General features: G+C 41.9%; 1 protein-coding gene across 3 annotated transcripts; it reads right to left on the bottom strand.

Moving 5' to 3' along the window:
• Positions 1-10,679: 10,679 nt before the first annotated feature.
• Positions 10,680-21,855, bottom strand: LOC133914550 (zinc finger CCCH domain-containing protein 7-like). 3 transcript variants are annotated; one of them, XM_062357646.1, is made up of 7 exons: positions 20,597-21,855; positions 20,174-20,236; positions 19,938-20,066; positions 19,524-19,574; positions 13,439-13,576; positions 12,756-13,331; positions 10,680-12,663 (listed from the first exon to the last, which is right to left on the bottom strand). In XM_062357646.1, exons 1-6 carry the CDS (start codon positions 21,695-21,697, stop codon positions 12,762-12,764), a joined length of 2,052 nt encoding a protein of 683 aa, XP_062213630.1. In that variant the 5' UTR covers positions 21,698-21,855; the 3' UTR covers positions 10,680-12,663; positions 12,756-12,761. The 3 variants fall into 3 exon arrangements, with proteins under 3 accessions (XP_062213630.1, XP_062213633.1, XP_062213626.1); XM_062357649.1 differs by having other exon boundaries at positions 10,680-11,530; XM_062357642.1 differs by having other exon boundaries at positions 10,680-13,331.
• Between the last annotated feature and the right edge of the window lie 530 nt (positions 21,856-22,385).

The following is a 22,385-nucleotide window of genomic DNA, read 5'->3' as shown; positions in this document are numbered from 1 at the left end:
TTATTCCTTGTGCATCTCAAATACCTATAAATTATGAATATTTGAGCAATATCATTTAGAATTGATATAATTGTTTATCTAGCATCTATGTGGTATTTCAAGTTCATATAAAGCTCAATCTCGCAAATATCCATCAATTAATCCACATTTGGTTTTAATTGAAACTTGAGATTCTTGGTACTTCTTTTGTGATATATTTAATCTCAAGATTTTAATTTGAACCATTTCCTCATTCAAATCAAATGAACTATGGTTTTTATGTGTTAATTGTGATAGTTGATTTTGTGAAAAAATGCATTTGAAGTATGATGCTTAATTTCTAAACCTTCTTCACGTGCTTCTTTGAAATAAAGTTGATATATGCCTTGTTGCAATTATCAACTTGTGATATCTCCATATACCATTATTTTCTTATAATTGGTGGTAATACAAATGGTAATCCTTATTGATCATCTTTCTTTCAATTTTTACTTCTAGTGATTTCTTTCTTTGTGAAAGATTTCATTTAACTCCTATGTTAGGAAAATTGATTTCTTCAAGGAAACTTGCCTTTTGGAGTTTATGAAAGCTTGCTATCTCAATGCATGTATCATTTTCAATATACTTGCTTGAGATAAGTTTTTTTTTAGCATGATTGCAACTTAATTGTTTCCTTATATGCTCAATCTTTTCACTTAGTTCATTCGTTGAACTTTGTGAGTGATCATTTGTTAATATTTTGTCTTAGATGTTGGACATCATTTATGATATTTATCTCTCAATCAGTATCTTTATAGCTTGTATGATATTTTATCCAAATTATATTTCTATTGGATCTGTAGGTATGCATGCTTGTTTAATTTAATTGTTAATATTAATAGCATGTTTGCTTTATTTGATCTAACATATAGAATAAGTATCTCTCAAAAGCTCTTAATGGCTAAAAGGTGCATAGACTTTTCATTTGACTTCAATTGATATATGCTTTCAATGCTTTTAATCTATCAATTGGTACGAATTTTAATTGGTATCAATTCCATATCAAATCAATATGCACCATTTATGGGACTCTATGTGTTGAGATTTTTGCTAACCTCTTTAGACCCAATGAGTTTGGGGACTAAATTATACTTAAATGAGTTTTAGCTACAACAGAGATGCATTGGATGCTTGGGTTAATCATAATGAAGGTCCTTCCAAAAATAAGATCATTTCAATTAGAATTCATGAGAAAGGTCTTCATCTTTAAATTGGTATTTATAAAGAATATCATCTCTTTCAACTTCAATTGGAATCATAAAGAATTACCATATCAAAGTAAAGTCAAACAAGGATGAATAAAGATCTACTACATCAATTCAGTGCCTTCCATGTAACATGTTATTAATTCATGCATTTAATGTCATAGATTCAACCTTGTGTAGGTTGCATCATAGCATTAAATTATCTTGTCAAAATTTGTTTTTCTTGCAAGTACCTAAAACCTCTTTATTGCAAATATGAGCAATTGAAGTAACATATTTTTGTGGGAAGTCTATAATCATGTTTATGGTTCATCTAATCCCAAATATGCAAAAGAATTCATTTCAAATGCTGAGTTGCACTTAGATGCAATATTGATGAAGATTGCAAAACCTATCTTTTGCTTGAGGTTTATAGTCCACTTTGAATGGCCTTATTAAACTTGTAAGCTTATGAGATGTTGACTCTTTGTGATAAACTAAAAATTTATTATAATGTCAATAATTTTGATATGGTCAACTTTGAGCCTAATCCATTGTACTTGTGTTTTGGATATTAATTTTGAACTCATGTCTGACTTGCCTTCAATTGGCATCTCTTTCAATTGATATGCACTGGATTTTCAATTGGTCTCTCTTGTAGGTATTAATTGGTATCATTTCGAATTTTAATTGGTATCATTTGGAATTTTAATTGGTATTTTTTGCAATTTCATTTAATATGTTTTTAAATTGATATCTTTGTTAAATATCATTTGGTATCTTTTTAAACTCATTTGACCCATTGTATAGCATGATCTCTCTAAATTATTTATAAGTGGATATGCGCATCTGTTCTAACTCAAATTATGAGAAATGCACAAATTATTAAGAGAGCCTATTGTATACATGGTTGTTCATTAGCTTTTGATGATTCATTTTGTGGGGTAGGGCAAATGTGTTTTGAGGGGAATTTCTTTTTGGACAAATTCTCTCTATTTGGCAAGTCCTTCAAAATTCTTCTATTTTGGCATTGATATCAGTTGAGGGAAAATTTGTATCTAGATGTTACATTTGTAAGAGGGCTTTGCTTATGGGGGAGTTTTAAAGGCTATACCTTTGATAAATGAGGTGAAGGTTTTTGCATGCATAAGTTGCAAGGTTTTGCTTTCCATTGCATATTCATTTTGATATATACATATGTTGGCTTCTAACATCAAAACATTTGTGATGTTTGATGCTAGCAAAACAAGTTTCGGTAACCTCAAATATCTTTGTAATGTTGGATGTTTCCAAAACTTGTTATTAATATACATTGTATCTTCAGATTAAATGTATACTAAGAACTCAAATTTTTTAAATATAACCATCTAGTAAGATTACCATCAATTACCAAAATGGGGGAGATTGAAGGTTTATCTAAATCCTAAGTGTGGTTTTGGTAATTAATGACAATACCTATGAACTAATAATTGTGTTGAGAATTATTAGTAGGTTGTTCCATATGTGATACATGGAGGATTGGGTATGGATTAATTAAGGAATGTCATGAAGATCAAGAGAGATACATTGAGATCAATGAACTCTAGGTGATGCTCATGTGATGAAGGAGAAGCTAGAGTGGAAGAGATCTCGGAGGTTGAGGATAGTCACAATAAGATTGACAATAAGCATGAAGGCTAAGTTACTTGTGGAGATCAAATAACTAAAGGTACGATATTGTCAATTGGGTTTTATGGACTAACCCATGTGCTTTGCGCTTGAGAATGAATTGGGGTTAGGTTCCATAAGAAGGCATGCGTCACTAACACATGTGATTTGTGCTTGAGAATGAATTGGGGTTAGGTTCCATAAGAAGGCATGTGTTGAATTGAGATATTCAATATGCCAAGTTGGAAGAACAAGATCAAGACAAGCTTAATGGAAAACTTGTGTGCTTGATGCTTGCGGTTCATGCCTTAGTGGTGAACCAAATGAAGATGACACGAATAGTGAAGTCTCCTATACTTGGTGCGTGGGAAGCTATCAAGAGAGCAGTATTAACCTTCCAGAGATCGAGTAAAGATGAAGATGGAAGCGAGGATGATCATCGTCATCAAGAGAAGAGGAGCTGATGATGAGACTTGAAGAGCTATGAGAAGCGTCGGGGCGTGGATGATGTGTTTGTCAAGTCCGATGAGATTGCTCGAGGCAAAGGTATAACTAGAATATGTTTTCTAGTTTTGCCGGTCTCAAGGAGTTTGTTGGGAGACCGGGTTATATAATCGATAGTTGTACTATCAAGAGGGGTTGTCGAAATCGTTGCTCGATTGTTGTGTCGAGTGCTCAAACCATATGTTTAGTACGATATGTGTTTTCGTTGAGAGTTCACTTTAGGAGTCCAGGGTATCTGAAAGGTGTTTTAGAATTAAACATTTGTTGTTGTCGACCTTAGTGGTGAGAAGTGGTTGTGTCCAAGCCTTAGTGGTGTTTGACATGTTCTATATGGTAGCTAGTTTAAATTGGGGAATTAAGCTTTGTACAATAGGTGGAAGTACCCGAATTAGATTTTGGAGTGTTCCTTATTTTGATCCAATGAGGTTGAGATCATGAATTCAGTTGAGATATGTAGCCCTCTGAATAAGCTTACCATAGAGTCCAAGATCACATAAATCGGATATCAGGATCAAAAGTTATCATCGTTTTCAAAGTGTCAGTTGAGCTGATTTCAAAAGTTCCAATGTGAAATTAGAAGTTCCGATGTGTCGGAAGTTCTTATCCTAGTTCCGATGTCTCAGAAGTTTCGATGGGTAGATCGGAAGTTCCGATGTGCCAGAACCTCTGATTTTTAGAAACTTAAGGTTCTCGGGTTCCTGATTTTGATTTAATTGAAAGTTCTTATCCTAGTATCGGAAGTTCCGATGTGTGGTTTTTAGTAGATCTGAGAGTGAGTTTCGCTGGGATTCGACCGTTGGGATACTTGGGATCAGGAGTTCTAATCGAGGGATCGGAAGTTCTGTTCTGTGCAGTCTGAGTCCAATGGTTAGTTTTTTTTGAGTGGGGTATAAATACCCTTTTGCCTCCTTACGTGGGGGCAAGTCTTTGGAAACTTTTTGGTTGGCTTTGTGGTGCTGAGAAGAGATGTTAGAACTTGGTGTTTCACCTTTGAGTGCTCTCCTCTCCTCTCTATCAAGAATTTGTGAGAATCAAGCCTTTGTAGCTTAGTGACGATAGAGTGAGGTGTGTAAGGTTTGTGGAGCTTGGGTTGCTCGCACATGTCACATTAGTTGTGTGTGTTTGAGCACTTGGTGTTGATCATGTGTGAGTTCGGGAATTTATTACTCTCGGAGGCCATCGTGTCCTAGACGACTCGGTGGTGGATTGTCGGTGATCTCTCAAGTGAAGATTGTGAGGAGGCCCGGAAGTGGCTACGGAACTCACCATCTCTGGAGTGGAGGAAGAGTTGGTCATAGTGGAGATGAGGAGTGCATTGTGCTATCTCGTGAGGAAAATAGCTGAAAAAGATTTGGCTCAAGTGTGACCGAGTTTCGTTAACAGAGACGTAAGATATCAGTGGATATCTGAACTTCGGTAATAAATAATTTGTCTCCGTACTTCCTTACTCTTGTGTATTATGTTGGTTTAACTACTTGTATGCTTATTTGTATATTCATTGAGTTAGATAGTGTTTGGATGGTTGAACAAAGTTGAATGGGATAGGATCGTCTTGGATGGGATGAGACTGGATGGGATGAGACTGGATGGGATGGTCCTAGATGAGGTGGTACAAGTAGGTTATTTGGTTAGATGTATAGGATGATACGGGAATATGTTTGTTTAGTTGTATGAAATTAGACAACTTGGTTTGAGATTCTGTTTGGTTGCCTGAATGGGTTGATCCTAGATGGGCTATATATGATAACAAAAATACATATGAATAGAGCATTACAAAGAAACTCATTTTTTCATCATATAACTTAGAGCTGAAAATAATTTTAAAAATTAGTTCATCACATAAGAAAAATATTAGTGAATTTTCTCAGATTTTTGAGAATTTATTTGAGGCCCTAACAATTGTTAGAAGTTATAAAAGTAGTTTTTTTAGAATTTTAGTTTAAATTCTATACAAGTTTTTTTAATCCAATTAAAATGAGTTTTATATGGATTATGGACCACGTATAAAAAATTCTTAATTTTTTTTAAATAAACCACTGTTTTGATTTTTAAAGCATCACATGAACACGTATATTGTTCACTGGACGCGTCATCCTAGACGGAATGGTTCGGCTAATTTGCTTGTATCGTCCAGTGCGGCATCTATGAGGTATATTTCGGGAATCTATACGAGCTCATCCCGGATGAGCTGGTCCCATTCAAGGAACCAAACGGGCATGCACAAACACATGCTTAATTTCGTGATATTCTAATTTGTCATTGTGAATTGATCGAATGTTTTGATAAATAGTATCGAAATATTTGAAACCGTAAAAGTGGAACATTCGATTAACAATCAAATCAAAACATCCGATTACAATTTCTTGAATTTCTTGTTAGATTTGAATAATCTTTGTTACCCTACAATTGTAATCTTTATATTTATTTAAGATAATTGTACACTAGTTGAGCCTAGTATATTTAGATTTTTACTTGTAAAAATTCCGTTAATTTATTTTCGTTGCAAATTTATATCTAATATCAAAATGAGACGAAATTTACAAAAACACATATTCACCCCCTCTAGACGACATCATTGTTCTTTTAAGGGCGTGGCAGCAGTCTAGAGGCAATGACCATGGGCGACGACGCTACGTCCCGAGGGATGCGCAACGACAGCCTGGTGCTCAAAGGTGATGCATGCATACTTGGGACAGCCATCCCAAGGCCGTGCATATCGCAACCACACATTGATCAGCTGATCAGCCTGAGGTACACGGGAGCGAGATGATGGTGAATGATGGCGTGTAGATTGTATGTTGCGGTGGTGGTGTCGGGGATGACCGGATCGGGGACTGGATGACGTCAAGTGTGGCACCGTGCAGATCAGCATTGTGCATCCCTACGACATGTTCCCACACTAGAGAGGCAAGGGGAACAACATTGAGGAGAGGCGATGCATCATCATGTCATACAAGGTGGCGCCAGATGCCCAACTAGTGTCATGCATGCCCGATTAGATCTGCGATGAGCGAGGATGTCCTGATCGGTGGTAACCACGAAGAGCCAACGTGGAGGTGTGCATATGGGACAGTGGGTAGTGGCACGTGAAGGTGTCCCTTCGGTGTCGTGCGGAGCTGCCCCTCACACGATTGAGGACACGGTGCAGACTGGTGTAGTCGATGCCAATGTCAGAGTAGAGGCACGCGAGTGTGACAGAAAGAGATGGGCGATGCAAACCAATCTATGATCGGAAAAGCAAAAAAGAGAACACCAATCAACGATTAGCGAGAGAGAAAAACCCGATCAACAGATCGGTAAAAGACTATGTAGGGTTTCCGATCAAGTCGATCGACGGTGTAGACCTTATGGGTTGTGCAACCACCAGCGGAGATCATGGAGATCGGTCTCCTCGGGGCTGAAGAAGCGATGATTTTGAGGATAGAACCAAAACCTAAATTGATACCATAAAAGAGTAGAAAATTTGGTTAATGTTGTCGATGTATTGCTTGAGCCTCGAGGATAGATTATATAGAGTTACAAGATTTGGAGGTCAAAAAGCCTCATACAGATAAAATGGAAATATTAGACCATAATCCTAACAAATCATATCAAATCCTGATTAATCATGATACTCTAATCCCTACCATATACTCTAACAATTGCCACCACGATTTGAAACCTTGGTTCTTTTTTTCTATTGACTTGTGTTTTTTGAAGAAAAAAATAGGGCTTGTTTGGATGGCGAAGGGTTTATTTGAATATGAACTACTCTATCTGTTCAGAAATAGTAAATGTATTTTATTTTAGAAAAGTCAAAATTTGTATACTTTGACTAACATTTAATCAAATTATAAGAATTCCTAGTATATAAAAATTATACAACTAGTTTTACAATAAAATAATTTTATATTATATAGGTATTTTACTATAAATGATGTATTTTGCGAGAAAAACTTAGTTCAAATCTAACTTCGAAGACCGAGTTAAAAAAAATACGCATACTATTTCTGAATGGAGAGAGTAACTTTCTAAAGTTTTAGCCCAAACACTTCAACAACAACAATGATTAGCGGATAATTGGTACAACTGTGTGGCAGCACAACACCAAAGGTAAGATTTCCTAGTAAGTCGAGCCGATTGTGCAGGCATCATACACACAAAACACAATTACTTCCTCTAGTTCAAAATAAATATTATTTTGAATATTTAAATGGTTCCTAAAATACAATTTTAATCATTTTTATTGTAATATATTAATAAAATATAGAAAAATTATATTATTATAAAAGTATTTTTTTAGACAAATCTACTAATGTTATTTTTAAGTATTCAAACTTAATACATAAAATGTAATTTATACGTAACCTAAAATGGCATTTATTTTGGAGTGAAGGGAGTACATATCAGCCATCAATGCATGCAATTTTGCATGCTAGCTCTATGAAGAGCTGCTCATAGTAAATATTTGTGTCTCTTTTTCTCTCTCCTTGCAGGTCCATGTCGGCATCAATGTACTCAAATTCTAATCACGCATGGTTTTAAAAAAAGGCGGTCAAGGCGCGAATTATGAGCCAAAATATAAGCATGTCTGCGTCAAGAAATGGACAGGCTGCCCCTCTTGCAGACGCAGTTTTTGAATCTGAGTAGGAAGGCAATTGCTCAGGATTCAGGCAACAGGAGCCATGCAAGCTGCAGACTCCGATCCGCAGCGCATTCGCACGCTCTCCTGCATGATGAGTTGCGCGTTTTGTCGCCGTCGTCGGAAGAAAAACAGAGCTGCTGAGATACTAAAATGGTTGGTTAGGTACCTCGTTTCAAAATTGGACAGAGGAGATAACAACATGATGAAAAGGATACGCGCAAACCATTATCAGAAGAAGAAAAATTGCTTGCTTAGATTGAATAATGATATGCAATTAACATGAGGGCGGGGCACAACCAGGGTTCAAGGATCGTCGTTGTCCTCCTCCTCGTCGTTGTTGTCATCGTGTACTAGAGGCACCTGTATGATGGGTTCCATTTCTAATTCTGAGGATGTAGGTGGGTGACAGATACCTGTTCCCACTGGCTTACAAGGCTAGGAAAGAGACACGAACAAAACAGGCCTATTCTTTCGCAACCGCCGCCAAGGATCATCGTGTTGCACATCGTGTTGCTTCATCCATGGTGTTGCATCTGTTGCCGCTGAAGTCATTGATTTAATTCATCATTGGGAGCTGAATCACTCGTCAAAGAACAACAGTTCAAGAACAGAGAAGTAGACAGTACATACAGGAGCTGCCCTGTTAGCAATTCAACTTAAGCAGACGCGTACCGGCTCAGTTCAGGGGCCTCGGTCTTCAGACATGAACTGAACGGATGCTCCCTGACGGCCGGTTCGATGAAGCAGACGGTGAGAAGCCGAGAACAACTGTTTCGTCGGCCTGAAGGCCCCCTCTACATAATCAATACAATTGCAGTGCTAGAGTGAGAAAGTTCAAGCAGATGAATGGCTGGAAGGCACGGTCAGACTAAGTTTCTTTGGAAAGCACCATGTAACATTCTGCTGAGTTTGCTGCCGTGGAACAAAAGCAGCTGAGTAAGAACATTGATCAAGAAACTGGGATGTTCTAGAAGAAAATAGACGCCATAACGTTCATATATAAGTATGCGCTCACATTTACCGCTGGATAACTTAACAAATTTGCATGAGAGGAACTAAAACTAGCTTAGTTGGTTAAGATTATGGATGTACGTCTAGATTACTCAAGCTTAAGTCATTTTGGAAGTGAATTTGGGTGTCTATTTTCAAAAAAAAGAAAAATAGCTATGTGTATATGACTTATTGATGTCTTGTTGGTATAAAGGTTGAAAATTGTACATTTATTATCTTAAAAAAAAAAACTTGCACGAGACAACTTTATATTACACGACATATGACCATCATGGTTCGCATAATCTTCGCTTTTGGACACGTGCTTTATTCTTCGGGGCAATCCCTTATCTGTCATTCTAAAAAATTACAATCACAAAATGTCACTCACATGTTGGCTATGGACCCATATGTCATTGACACGTTCAGGGGATTCTCCAAAATTGCAATAGCAAAACTAGAATGGGTAGAGAGCCACAGCCTGAATATGAATCGAAATGCCCTAAAGAGTCACACAATTATGTATTCTTCCAAATGACGAAGGGCAAGCAGAGCTTGTGCTCTTATCTTGCTACCTGTATCGGTCTGTTGAATGAATAAAAGAAAAACGGAAAGCGATCTACCCTGCCTCAACTGCTCAAAATATTTTCTGCGTTACAAGAAGGGTAACTGCCAGATATGATAAATATTGAAGAACGCTGGCTTTGTTCTAGCTCAAAATTCTAGTAGAGTGCCTCTGTGGAGCTACCATCAGGCTAGCAGATGATAAGGAATAAGGAAATATTTTTATTTTAGGTGTGACATCTGATGGACAATTGGGTATAAGAAACACTCTTACACAACTTATAATGGTGCATGTGCTGGAGATAAATAAGAATATATTTACTGTTAAAAGTACTACAGTTTAACAAATCATTTTTAGTAGACTACAGATCCAAGTGGCCTCTTCATAAACCTGAAAACCAAAATCCAGCACCATAGCAAGTGAAAGCGACAAAATAGCTAATCTCACTTTCTCAGAGATGAGGATTTCACCTGATCATCGACATGTAAACGAGCTTATCCAGTTCGCATGACATAGCGTTGCAGCGGCCGCTATTTTGGTAGCAAACCACTGCCGTTACAACATCGATATAGCATACCAAATATAATAGTTTATAATTTAGTTAGCGTAATAGCATTTAACGGGCTACAAATTGCGAACTGCAATAGCACTTAGCGGACCATTACGTTGTGTTTCAAAACCTAGCAGGCCAACTCAACTCTCAAACCTAGCCTCCACTCGCCAAATGCCCAAGCCTTGGACCATTCTTTGCCACCACCGCCCTTGCCCCGGCCGCCTCTGCCCTAGGCCCCAATCGCTACCTACAGCTTACCAACACCACCTTATCCCGATCACTCACTCCCACCTACTAGTGCTGCCATCACCCTAGCTCGACCACCATGGCGCCACCTATGCCCTGGCCGCTTGGTTGTGCCCAGGCCGGCTGGCTATGCCCCGACCCCTGGCTACTCATCCAGTGCCCCAATTGCTCGGCTGCTCTCTGCCCGTCTCATAATTATGAGTATTTTTAAAATTTCACTATTGTAATTTAGCATCCGCAATCCACTACCCGACACCAATCTGCTACTACCCGCTATCTGCTATTTATTAGTTTGCCCATGACACGAAACACAGACATGCATGTTCAGGTGCACAAGTCTCTCGGATCTTGATTTCAAGTCAATAGCTTTCAGAAGTGACAGGGATACCCGAGTACTCACTGGCCATCATTCAGCATAACAAGCCACACAACTCAGCCACATTCTTGGTAAAAAATTAAACTGACAATTACACCTTAACCACTCCCATAAACAAAGCAGCAACACGAATACAGAACACAAAATGCAGATTTGCGGACCGCAATCTGATCCACGGGATACGGCATCATCATATGAGAAATAGAAAAAATCGACTGCTTGGTGAGATAGAGAGTCACAGTCAATTGGTCATTTGACAGCAGCCAAGCAGGACTCGAGGGGCATAAGTCACATGTCTGCTTGCATGGCATGCTGGAACTGATAAAACAGCATGTGAGCCCTCTCAGTTATCATGTGAATGTAATTCTGAATTCATGCAACAGCTGCCGAGATTTTGACAGCAAGTAGGCACCGGACAGACCGAACCGATTTTGAGGCCAAGCAACAACCATACAGGTCCAGCTCATATCTGGGGCCTCTAGCATCTGCCCTGGGATAGGATGCATGCATGTAAGTTCAAACCATACACTGTACCAGGCTAACATTGGTCTCCAGTTAAGGATCCATAAGTCTGCCACGCATGTGCTCAAAATCATGGCGATACACGACTAATTGCAATCGCGGTAGCTGCCATGATCACGTGGCAACAACGTAAAGCTTTTTGCATGGAGGAATCTGGATTCCCTGGCATGAAAAAAGTCTTCCACCTCTTCTTATGATCAAGGCAGAAGCTTCATAGCAAAGCAGCTGGAGAAATCATCCCACACGCAGTACATTTTCATGGGGAAGCATCTTGCAACAGAAAGAAATGTACTGAACCCGCCTGACAGGAGAGGTGCCACAAAAAACAGTCGTTAGAAACTGAATAATGACAAATCAAGTCCCATTGTGTTACCTCGTGAATTAGAGTTCAACTTTTCCATGACATCAAAACAAAGGAATCACATTAGTTTTCCATGGCAAAGCTGTGGATAAAATCATCATTCAATCCATAGTCGCAAGAAATAATTCACAAGGAATTAACTGAAGAAGCCCTCTTGTCAGTTATGGTATAGCACTCCAGTCCTTGCAAATCTTCAACTTTTATAACCACCATGAATATATCACGGCATAATATAATGGTCAAAGTTGCTGCATAGAGACCATGAGAAGTTTTCTTTTTAAAAAAAAACAGCATCAACAAATTTAACCAGAGGAATTATGTACAAGTCAATATAATGAATATCGACCAACGTAGGCAAGAACATGGGGATAGTTGAGGAGTCATGAACCAATATTATGTCAAAATTCACATAAACTGCATGAGGGGAAAAGCATAAAGTCTGCATCTAACTGAGAAATGACTTTGACGTGCAAGTTTTCATTAAAAAGAACAGCATCAATAAATTTAACCAGAGGAACTATGTACAGGTCAATATAATGAATATCAACCAACGTAGGCAAGAACATGCAGATAGTTGAGGAGTCATGAACTAATATTATGTGCAAATTCACATAAACTGCATGAGGGGAAAAGTATAAAGTCTGCATCTTAACTGAGAAATGACTTGCAAAGTGCAGTTCATTAGAATTACATGTCAAAGTTAGTTCACGGAGGTATCCATAACAATCACATGTCATAGCTAGTTCACGCAAGTACTGATTCAAGAAGGCATTTGTCATACCAGTAAGCTTACATCCAGTGTAAGAAACTATTTGCTCCATGTAACTACCATGTGGGTTGAACAGAAGTTCAGTAAGTCCATAATAGTCATTCTTCATAGACCCATAGTAAATCTTTGCCAACTTCTGTAAAATAAGTCCTAAGTCTACTTTATTGGTAACTAAGCATTGATATACATTTGCCTACAGAATTATACTCCTGTTGGCCTAGCAAAAAGCCAAAAACAGGTAAGGAAGCTGGTAGCAGAGTATCAGAAGACTTGTATGTTCATGGGCATGAATTCAATCCATGTACTGCAAATGGCAAAATTTTGTATTGACTTACTATAGCACACAAACATAAGTGTAATATAGAGGTATCAAAAGGCAAAATAGTACATTCATACTTTCCTCTAACTGCCAGCACCAAACAAGAACTCCTGCAAAATCCTAGAGGCCTCTGAGACTTCATGCTGAGTGTGTATTGATCCAGGTGTTGCGGTAGAATTAGGTAAACTAGCTTTCTTTGGGTCTGAACATGGATGCATAGTAGCTTGTTTTGATGAATTATTCTCATCTAGCAGTGGAACTGGTTTCTGGCCATTTTGCTTCACATTTTTTTGCTCTTCTGTTTGCTGTCCTCCAAGGTATTGATGTTGGCTGCCATTTGCATTCCTATGCATCTCAATGGACAAAGCATCCTGATGCAGGCTGCTCGAATTTGATCCACCTTTACTGAAGGGAAGAAACTGCACACCCTTCGGAATACGAGTAGAAACTTTTTGAGAGTTGAACGAGATGCCAGCCAGGTATTTATGAGTGGAATACTGTTGTTTGGTAGGAGCAGAGATCACAGGTTCACCATTGTGAACTGTTGAGGTTTTCTGGCTACTTGTATGATCTCTGAGGTTTGTTTTTTCAAATGCCAACGAAGCATCAGATTTCTTTGCGTCTGGTGGTGAAGTACCTTCTGTAGTTGGCATCTGATAAAAAATGAATTTTTGTTTACATTATTTAGAGGCGGTTAAATTTTACCAAGCTATTACACTTAAATAAGTAAAATGACAAAATGATCAGGTCAATTACGTACCACATGAGAAAATTTGCATTTATCACCTCTGAAGCACATTCCATTTTTAAAGTTATGGCAACAGTGCTTTGACAACTCATGATCATATGGACAATCATCTCCTTTCAAACAAGAACCACGTGCAAAATGTGAGCAGGCCTGTAAGAAAGATAAAGGTTTAAAAAAATGGCATACATCAAAACTAAGAAGTAAGAGGAAAGTTAAATGAAGCATCGTAATGACTATGTGTTTAATGGTGCGGCTCTGAGTGTGCATGCCGTCCTCCAGATGGTGGGTGAGGAGGCCCAGATGTGGGCTGATGCTGGAGCTAAGGGGCTGGTGCTGCTGCAGAGCAGTTTGTAGTGCTATGTTCGGATGTCACGGACGTATAGGTTGGTGGGTGGGTTATGGCGTAGAAGATACTTGAAGCTGGTAGCAGGACGTGGTCCTGGCCCTCGTCGGCGCGGCAGAGCCGTGGTCGACGATGCACCAAGGAGGCAGGACAAGGAGAAGAAGGAGATAATTTTGATCTATTGCTTGATCTCAAAGACTGCCGTGTACTCTGCATAAATAGCTAGAGCCGGCACCTAATAATCGATTTCTAATCTGATTCGGATAGCAACCAACTAGGAAACCTACTCTAAACCGAATAGTAATCAAAAAGGAAAGCTAACTATTACATATCTCTAAGTTTAATTTATTTCCTTCTACGCCGGCTCCTTCTTTCTTCTCTGGTACGTGAGTCCGGTCATGACATCTCTCCCCTCCTGGACAATCAGCTCGTCCTCGAGATGAAACATGGGATACAAGCGACGAAACTCATCAAGCAAGATCCAAGAAGCTTCAGCTGGAGGTTGTCCTTCCCATCTCACCAAAAGTTCTTGGCGACCTCGAGCCAAACGGCTCTTGATTACGTCAGCAGGTGTGAGGCAAGCACAACCATGTCTAATGGCAAGAAGTATAGGAGGCGCCACTGGAGGAGTTCCATGGAAAGTTTTCAAAAGGCCGATGTGAAAAACATCATGCAGCTATGCTCCCTCTGGTAATTGGAGACGATAAGCCACCTCACCCACACGCTCCATGACCTTGAAGGGCCCATAGTACTTAGGACCAAGCTTATTGCGGTTGCGAACTTCCAAAGATGCAGCAGGACGATGTAGTAGGCGGAGCCAAACATATTGACCAACTTCATACGGCACTTCCCTGTGCTTGCAATCATGATAGTGCTTGTAATGCTGCTGTGCTTGTTCCAAACGCTCATGTATCTCAGCCAAAAATTCATCTCGATCAGCGATAGAACGCTCAACTGCAGGAAGGCGCGCCTCACCTGGTTCATATGCCCTCAAAGGAGGAGGACGCCCAAAAACCACTTGAAATGGCGATATCCGAATGGAAGCTTGAAATGAAGTATTATAACAGTACTCAGCCCAAACCAACCATTGAAGCCATTGGCGAGGGCGATCACCCGTAAGGCAACGGAGATACATAATTATGATCTTGTTGGCAGCTTCAGATTGGCCATCTGATTGAGGATGGAAAGCCGAACTGAACTGAAGTTTAACCCCGGCTAACATGAAAAGCTCACCCCAAAAATTGCTAGTAAAAACCGGATCACGATCACTTACAATTGAGCTTGGTATCCCATGAAGGCGGACCACCTCATCAAAGAACACGCGGGCCACGGAGTGAGCTGTATAAGGATGAGATAATGGGATAAAATGAGCATGTTTGGAGAAGCGATCGATGACCGTGAGTATGACTGACTTCCCGTTGACGCGAGGAAGACCCTCGACAAAATCCATAGCAATATCTTCCCACACAGCTGAAGGTACTTCCAATGGCTGCAACAAACCTACGGGCAGGAGCTGCTCCCCTTTGTTGCGCTGACAAGTCACACATGCCCAAACAAAATTTTGCACCACTTGCCGGTCCGTGGGAACATGGAAATCAGCCCGCAAACGGTGAAGAGTCTTCTGAATCCCTTCATGTCCCATACCATGAGCTCCTGCTAGAATCGCCTGGAAGCTCGGTGACGAGGTTGGAACAAAAATGCGGCCGCCAAACGTGATTAAATCATCGGTGACGCCCCACTATCCCTGTTATTCACCCGCCATAATCTTTGCGCGCAGGGCTACCAAGTCCTCATTAGCCAAAATTTCAGCGCGTAAATCATCAAAAAGAGTGAACTGAGGAACAGACAAGGCCATTGCTGATGCTCCCATATCTGTGTCTCGGCGCGACAAGGCATCTGCTACAACATTGGTGCTTCCGGGCTTGTATTCTACCAAGAAATCGAACCCTAGCAACTTGCTTGCCCATTGATGTTGAGGAATTGTAGACAAATGTTGGTCCAAAAGAAAACGGAGACTCTAATGATCGGTGCGTACCACAAACGGACGACCCCAAAGATAAGGGTGCCAATGAAGAACAGCTTGCACCAATCCAACGAGTTCACGCTCGTAAGCTGCTAGCTTGGCATAGCGTGGAGCCATGGCGCAACTGAAATATGCCACCGGTCCACCTCCCTAATGTAGCACCGCACCAAAACCAGATCCAGACGTGTCGCACTCGACAATGAATGGCTTGTCAAAAGAGGGCAGTTGTAGTACTGGTGCTGATGTGAGAGCATTTTGTAATGCATGAAACGCCCTCTCTGCCTCCGGCGACCAAGAGAATCCCTCGTTTTGAGAAGTTTAGTAAGTGGGGCCGCTATGACGCCATAATTACGTATAAATCGTCGATAGTATCCAGCCAATCCCAAGAACCCTCGCACAGCCCGAACTGAAGAAGGTACAACCACTCTAGCACGGCCTGGATCTTTTGTTGGTCCATGGCCACTCCGGCTTCCAAGATTACATGACCAAGATATGCCACAAATTGCACCCCAAAGGAACACTTTGACCTCTTCAAGAACAACTGATGCTCCTGCAATTTGCGTAAGACCAAACGCACATGGCGAAGATGCTCCGACCAAGATGCACTATATATAAGTATGTCATCAAAAAACACAAGCACGAACCGCCGGAGGAAGGGTTGAAGCACATCATTCATAAGAGCTTGGAATGTCGCCGGGGCATTCGTCAAACCAAAGGGCATGACAAGAAACTCGAACAAACCTTGGTGAGTTCGGAATGCCGTTTTCTCAATATCTCCCGAGAACATAAGCACTTGATGATACCTTGAACGCAGAACGAGCTTGGTGAAAAATTTTGCGCCACATAGTTCATCCAACAATTCCTCCACTACTGGAATCGGAAATTTATCCTTAATTGTCTTTTCATTCAATGCCCTATAATCGATGCAAAGTCGCCATGATCCATCTTGCTTCTTGATGAGCAATGTCGGGGACGAGAAAGCCGAAGAACTGGGACGAATAACGCCGTTGCAAAGCATGTCAGCGCACTATCACTCAAGCTCATCTTTTTGGGTATGGGCATAACGGTAGGGGCGCACGGCCACAGATGTGTCCCAGGAAGTAGGCGAATATGATGACTACGAGAACGTTGTGGTGGTAATCCTTGGGGTTCCGCACACAGCATGGAATACTCTTTAAGCAAAGCTGTCATCAAACAATCCGCCTCAGATGATAAAGCATGAAGAGTTCATGAAGGAGATGCCTCGATGCCTGTCCATGTTACGTTCTTGCCATCACGGAGGAAAGACATGCGTTGGTGAGCAAAATCCCATAGAATCGGTCCTAGCGAGCCGAGCCACTGAACTCCTAGAACCATGTCATACCCGCCAAGCGGAAGAGCATAACAGTCCAGAACAAACTCCTCTCCCTCAATATTAGCCTCCAAATTGGGGCATTTGCCCGAGCTCACAAGCCGGTCACCATTGGCCACAGCTACAGTCACGCCCGAGTGTTGATGAAGCGGGATGCCCGCACGCCGAGCCACTACATCATCGATAAAATTATGTGTAGATCCCGAGTCCAAAAGTGCTATGAGCATTATTGTCCCAATACGCGCAGAAACCTTCATCATTCTGCAGCCGGTTTGCTTGATGCCAGTAAGGGCATGAAGAGAGATGGACGGCTCCTCAGTGACGGTGATGGCAAGTGCTTTAGCCGTGGAGTCATCATCGTCGAACTCAACCACCTCAATGACAAAAAGCTTTTTACAACGATATCCCGTAGTGTATTTGTCATCACAATTATAGCAAAGACCTTGAGCATGACGATCGGCCATCTCAGCTGGACTCAGACGTCTGCGCGGCAGAGTTGCCGCCAACGACGTTGTTTTGCCATTACCAGAGGAAACCGAGGATGCAGTGCTAGCAATGCTCAGGTTGGTCATCGGAGTTGATGCCTCTCCACTGTCGGCCGAGGAGCGAACAAACGAGCGGCCCCCACTACGTGTCCCGCCATCATCTTTGGTCGGTAAGAGGAGTCGTTGTTCATAGGCACGCGCGAGGATGATGGTGTCGTCAAGCGTAGCCAGCCTGTGCAACGCCACATCTGTCTTGAGGGGATTGACCAGACCGGCGATGAAAAGTTGCACTTGCTGAGATTCGGTCAATTTAGCATCCCAGCAGGCCAACATGAGAAATTGATCACAATATTCGTTGACGGTGCTGGTGCGCCTCAGCATTGCAATCTCGCCTAGTGGACTATCTGTCATGGGCGGGCCAAAACGAGTGTGTACCAGCTGAACGAAACGACACCATGACGGTGTGCCGGAGTTTAATTCAAGTCGATAGTACCACAGCTGTGCCGCGCCAATGAGATGCAGAGAGGCATACCAAACCTTTCGATCCTCCGGTGTGTTCTGGCCCCGGAAGAACATAGCGCATCTGTTGAGCCACGGTAGGGGATCCTCTTTGCCATCAAAGGTTGGAAAATCCAATTTGGCACGTGGATGGAAACGGACATCGCCGGAATCATCGTCGTGGTGGTGCGAACCCCGGGAACCTCCCGGCAGCAGCCGATGGATCGAGCCAGACGAGAGCTGTTCACCGCGCCCCAGAATGCCATCATCTTTAGGCGCCCTGGCGCGGACGTATAGGTTGGTGGGTGGGTTATGGCTAGAAGATACTTGAAGCTGGTAGCAGGACGTGGTCCTGGCCCTCGTCGGCGCGGCGGAGCCGTGGTCGACGACGCACCAAGGAGGCAGGACAAGGAGAAGAAGGAGATAATTTTGATCTATTGCTTGATCTCAAAGATTGCCGTGTACTCTGCATAAATAGCTAGAGCCGGCACCTAATAATCGATTTCTAATCTGATTCGGATAGCAACCAACTAGGAAACCTACTCTAAACCGAATAGTAATAAAAAAGGAAAGCTAACTATTACATATCTCTAAGTTTAATTTATTTCCTTCTATGCTGGCTCCTTCTTCTTTCTTCTCTGGTACGTGAGTCCGGTCATAACATTGGTTCCTAGGGGTCTTCTAGTGTCAAAGGCGTGCAGATTCATGTAATACCAGAAGTGCTATGTGGGTGTGTGGCTTGTAAGGCTGTTTTTTTTTTCCTCTCTTAATGCAATGATGTGCAGCTCTCCTACATGTCGAGAAAAAAAGAAAAGTTAAATGCACTTTGATGAAGTTAAGGTTAGGAATTAGGGTGCAGTTTTTTTTTTTTTTTTTTTTTTTTGGCTTCAGAGGTTGTTTGGATAAGGGGGTTGCTCTAGGAAATTTAGGATTTAGTTCAAAAGGAGACCCAAATCCCCCTTATCTAAACAGGCCCTTAGAATTATATACATTCATATATCATGTGAGCACACATCATTTTGTGCAAAACCTTTATTTTAAGCACCAATAGGGCTATTTTGTTTTACCATCTTGCTCAAATTCGAAATGGAGCGTTACTGAAACATAGAGTATGCATAGGTGTGCACGAAATGTGCTTGCATTTTTTTTGAGTGGGTGGTATCCTACTCCTAGATATAAAGCAGAATTAGGATAGTAACTAAGTACGGATTGAGGGATGGCTTTGGAAATAGATATAAAGCAGAATTAGGATAGTAACTAAGTACAGATTGAGGGATGGCTTTGGAAATTAGGTTTACTTTGGAGGATATACCCCTATACAGAAACACATATAACAGTGTAATTATAATACATAAGAAATACTACAAGCATATGATAGAATTTGATAACACAGATACCTTAGATTTTGTCAAAGGTGTAAAATCATGGGAGAACTTGCAACTATTGCCCTGCAAAAGAGAACAAGAGAATTAGATTCTCTAACTATTAACAATAAATTTAGTTAATATATCTTTGTTATTTAAAGAACTATCCAATGAGTATGAAATGGACAATTTCACATCAAAAACTCAAATTTACATCTTTTGCGTTTGATACGACTCAACCATGATATCTAGCAATCAGGCTTTTGTGATGATGGCTACATTGCAACACAAGGAAACGACATATGTGTGTGGTTTACAGCACCATAGATGAACTTTCAGCCTAAAATAAGGCAGAAATGTAAAATGAGAAGAAGCTCTAGATGAAAACGCCATCTGCTTCAAGTGAATAGATAGGGAAATAAGTTAGATTAGCCAAATAAAACTTACCTGCTGGCACTTCCCATGGTCATAGAAGTGGCATTTTTTCACTGGCTTTGGCTTTATAACAGGTTTAAGTATCAGTTTGTTGACTCCTTCAGTTATCTGTTGCTGTGCTCTATTAATTCTTTTCCTTTTCTGCACGTCAATTGTCAATAACATTAGAAAGCAAGTTTCACACTCTAGAAAACACAGCTCAATAGAATAGGGGTTGGAAATCCAATGGTGCTGAGACCATAAGATACCGTCTTCTGAGCCTTTCTCGCTTCTGTCAAATGGTGTTTTCTCTTCTTCCCAGGGTTGGGAGCCTGTAATAAATTGGAAGGGTAGATATTGAAAATCGGTATATCCAGCCAGACAAGATTAACAGAGAAGAATCGATTGTAATCATGGCATGAAGACAATCATACTACTGCGGCATGAAGTGAGTTTTGTGCTCTCCTGAAAGAGTGTACGTGTTGTACCCTTATAGGTGTGGAATTTTAAGCTAGACATGTATGACTTGTAAAAAATATGCCACTGAATTCAGTTAAAACAAGACATCACATGAAACACTGAATGTCACTAGGTAAATGAACAGAAAAATACATGATTAGACAGATGAAGCAACAAAAATGTAATGTTTGCAACCAATATTGGTTAACAAAAAAGAATGATGCATTCAATACCTCATTGTTAGGCAGCGGTGTCTCATTCCAATCCACAACTTCATCATAACTGACAGCTTGAGCCCTGGTAACACACATTTGCGCATCATCCCTGACACTAGCATCTTTGTTCAGTGTAGGATAGCCATTTCTTTTGATTTCAGATGTCAAATGCAAATTCCCACACCTGGTATCATGGTCACAAGATTCATTTGCCCCTGAGCCTCTGCTAACAGAATCCCCTTCCAATTTCTCATCTTTATCTCCAAGCTCCGAATCTCCAAATTCTTCTGAATCCAAATCCTGCAGCTCACCCTCGATCTCTCCTTCTTCGAAACCACCACCATCGATCTGCCTGCTATCTGAATTGCTCACAGGCCTGGTGTCTTCAATCCCATCTCCCGATTGTTTCAACTCCTCAGATGCCCTGTTACTCTGCAGCTCGCCTCCAGAAACTGCAGAACTCTGCGCTGGCATTGCGCCAGCACCAACATCATCAATCAGCTCTGTAAAGTTGGTCATAATCGCGTCAAGCAGCAGCTGTCCATCGTCATTAACCACGGCTCCCTCTACCGATTCGTCAACCTCTCCCTCCAGGCAAGCCTTCACCGACTTCAAAGCCTCTTCTTCCACCACCAGTCCAGCTCCAGCCCCCGACTCCTCACCCCTGGTGCCGGTCTTACCGCTGGTGCTTTCTACAACAACTACCTCGTCCACATCCTCCAGCGAGCCCTGCGGAGCCTCAGCCTCACCCGGGCAAACGGTAGGGTTCGCCGCGGCGGGTTGATCCCTCGCGGGCGAGACGGTCTCGTGGCGCGAAGGGCCTCCCGCAGCCGCCGCCTCTTTTCCCACATTTTTCCGCCGATCAAAATCGGCGTCCTTAGGCGCCTGCGGGGGATCGCCGGACTCCACGACGGTAGGGTTCGCGGCGGCGGGCTCGGCGTCGGGCGGCGCGGGGCCCTCGCGGCGCGATGGGTGGAGGTGCAAACAGTGAGAGAAGAGGCGTGAGAGCGCGCGGTAGGAGGCGCTGTCGAGGTGTGACCGCCGGCGAGTGAACGCGACCGCGGCGGCGAAGAGGGCGGGGGATGGCGCCAAGGGCAGCGTAGGTACGGCGTCCTCCATGGTGAAGCAGACCGGGCGGGCTGCAGCTAGGGCCTAGGGTCTGAGACGGCGGCTCGCCTCGCCGCGGGAGCTCGCCGGCGGCGGCGGCGACGACGGCTCGACGAGTAGAGGGGAAGAAAACCCATCGCAATGGGAGGCGGCAAATAGGTGGCGCTGCTCCATAAGCAATTCGGCCTAGTGGGCCTCATCACACTAGATCGGGCCGGACCAGACTATACACTTTCTCTGTACGACGCGCCACTTCGACGCTTTCTTGGTGTGCGGGCAGTGTCCGTGTGTTGCTTCGCTAAATTGGATGACAGTGACATCTTAAGTTTATAGGCTAAGGTCATCTCCAGCAGATACTCTAAAAATTCATCTTTTATAATACTATTACAGTATCTTCTAACATTATTACGGTATCCTCTATTTTTTTCATCTTCAGCAGCTACCCTATTTTCTAACTTCTACTACTTTTCATCACTCCTCGGACCCACAATCATACGTAGCTACAGTAATGCGGGTCCTTATTTCTGGCCGCAACTTTGCCGGCCCTCTCTCCTCTCCCGCTTCCCTGTTCATGCTGATACCGAAGCTACTGGAGGCAGTTGCCGCAGCCAACGATCGGCAAAGGACAACCACAGTCTTCGGCACAGTAGAATACGGCGAGGAAACCGATTCAGCTGGAGTTGGTCTAACATCAGATAAT

Source organism: Phragmites australis, chromosome 1 (assembly GCF_958298935.1).
Source record: "Phragmites australis chromosome 1, lpPhrAust1.1, whole genome shotgun sequence".
In the NCBI taxonomy this organism is placed as follows: Eukaryota; Viridiplantae; Streptophyta; class Magnoliopsida; order Poales; family Poaceae; genus Phragmites; species Phragmites australis.
The sequence above is the reverse complement of the archived record's forward strand: the minus strand, read 5'-3'. Positions and strand labels throughout refer to the sequence as shown.

What these genes read in the sequence shown, in the direction of transcription:
- LOC133914550 (XM_062357642.1), bottom strand. Translation starts at nt 21,697, where the DNA reads ATGGAGGACGCCGTACCTACGCTGCCCTTGGCGCCATCCCCCGCCCTC. An exon ending in ACCATGGGAAGTGCCAGCAG is followed by an intron (nt 19,575 to 19,937) that starts GTAAGTTTTATT and finishes TCTCTTTTGCAG; the next exon opens with GGCAATAGTTGCAAGTTCTC. An exon ending in CACCTTTGACAAAATCTAAG is followed by an intron (nt 13,577 to 19,523) that starts GTATCTGTGTTA and finishes TCTTTCTTACAG; the next exon opens with GCCTGCTCACATTTTGCACG.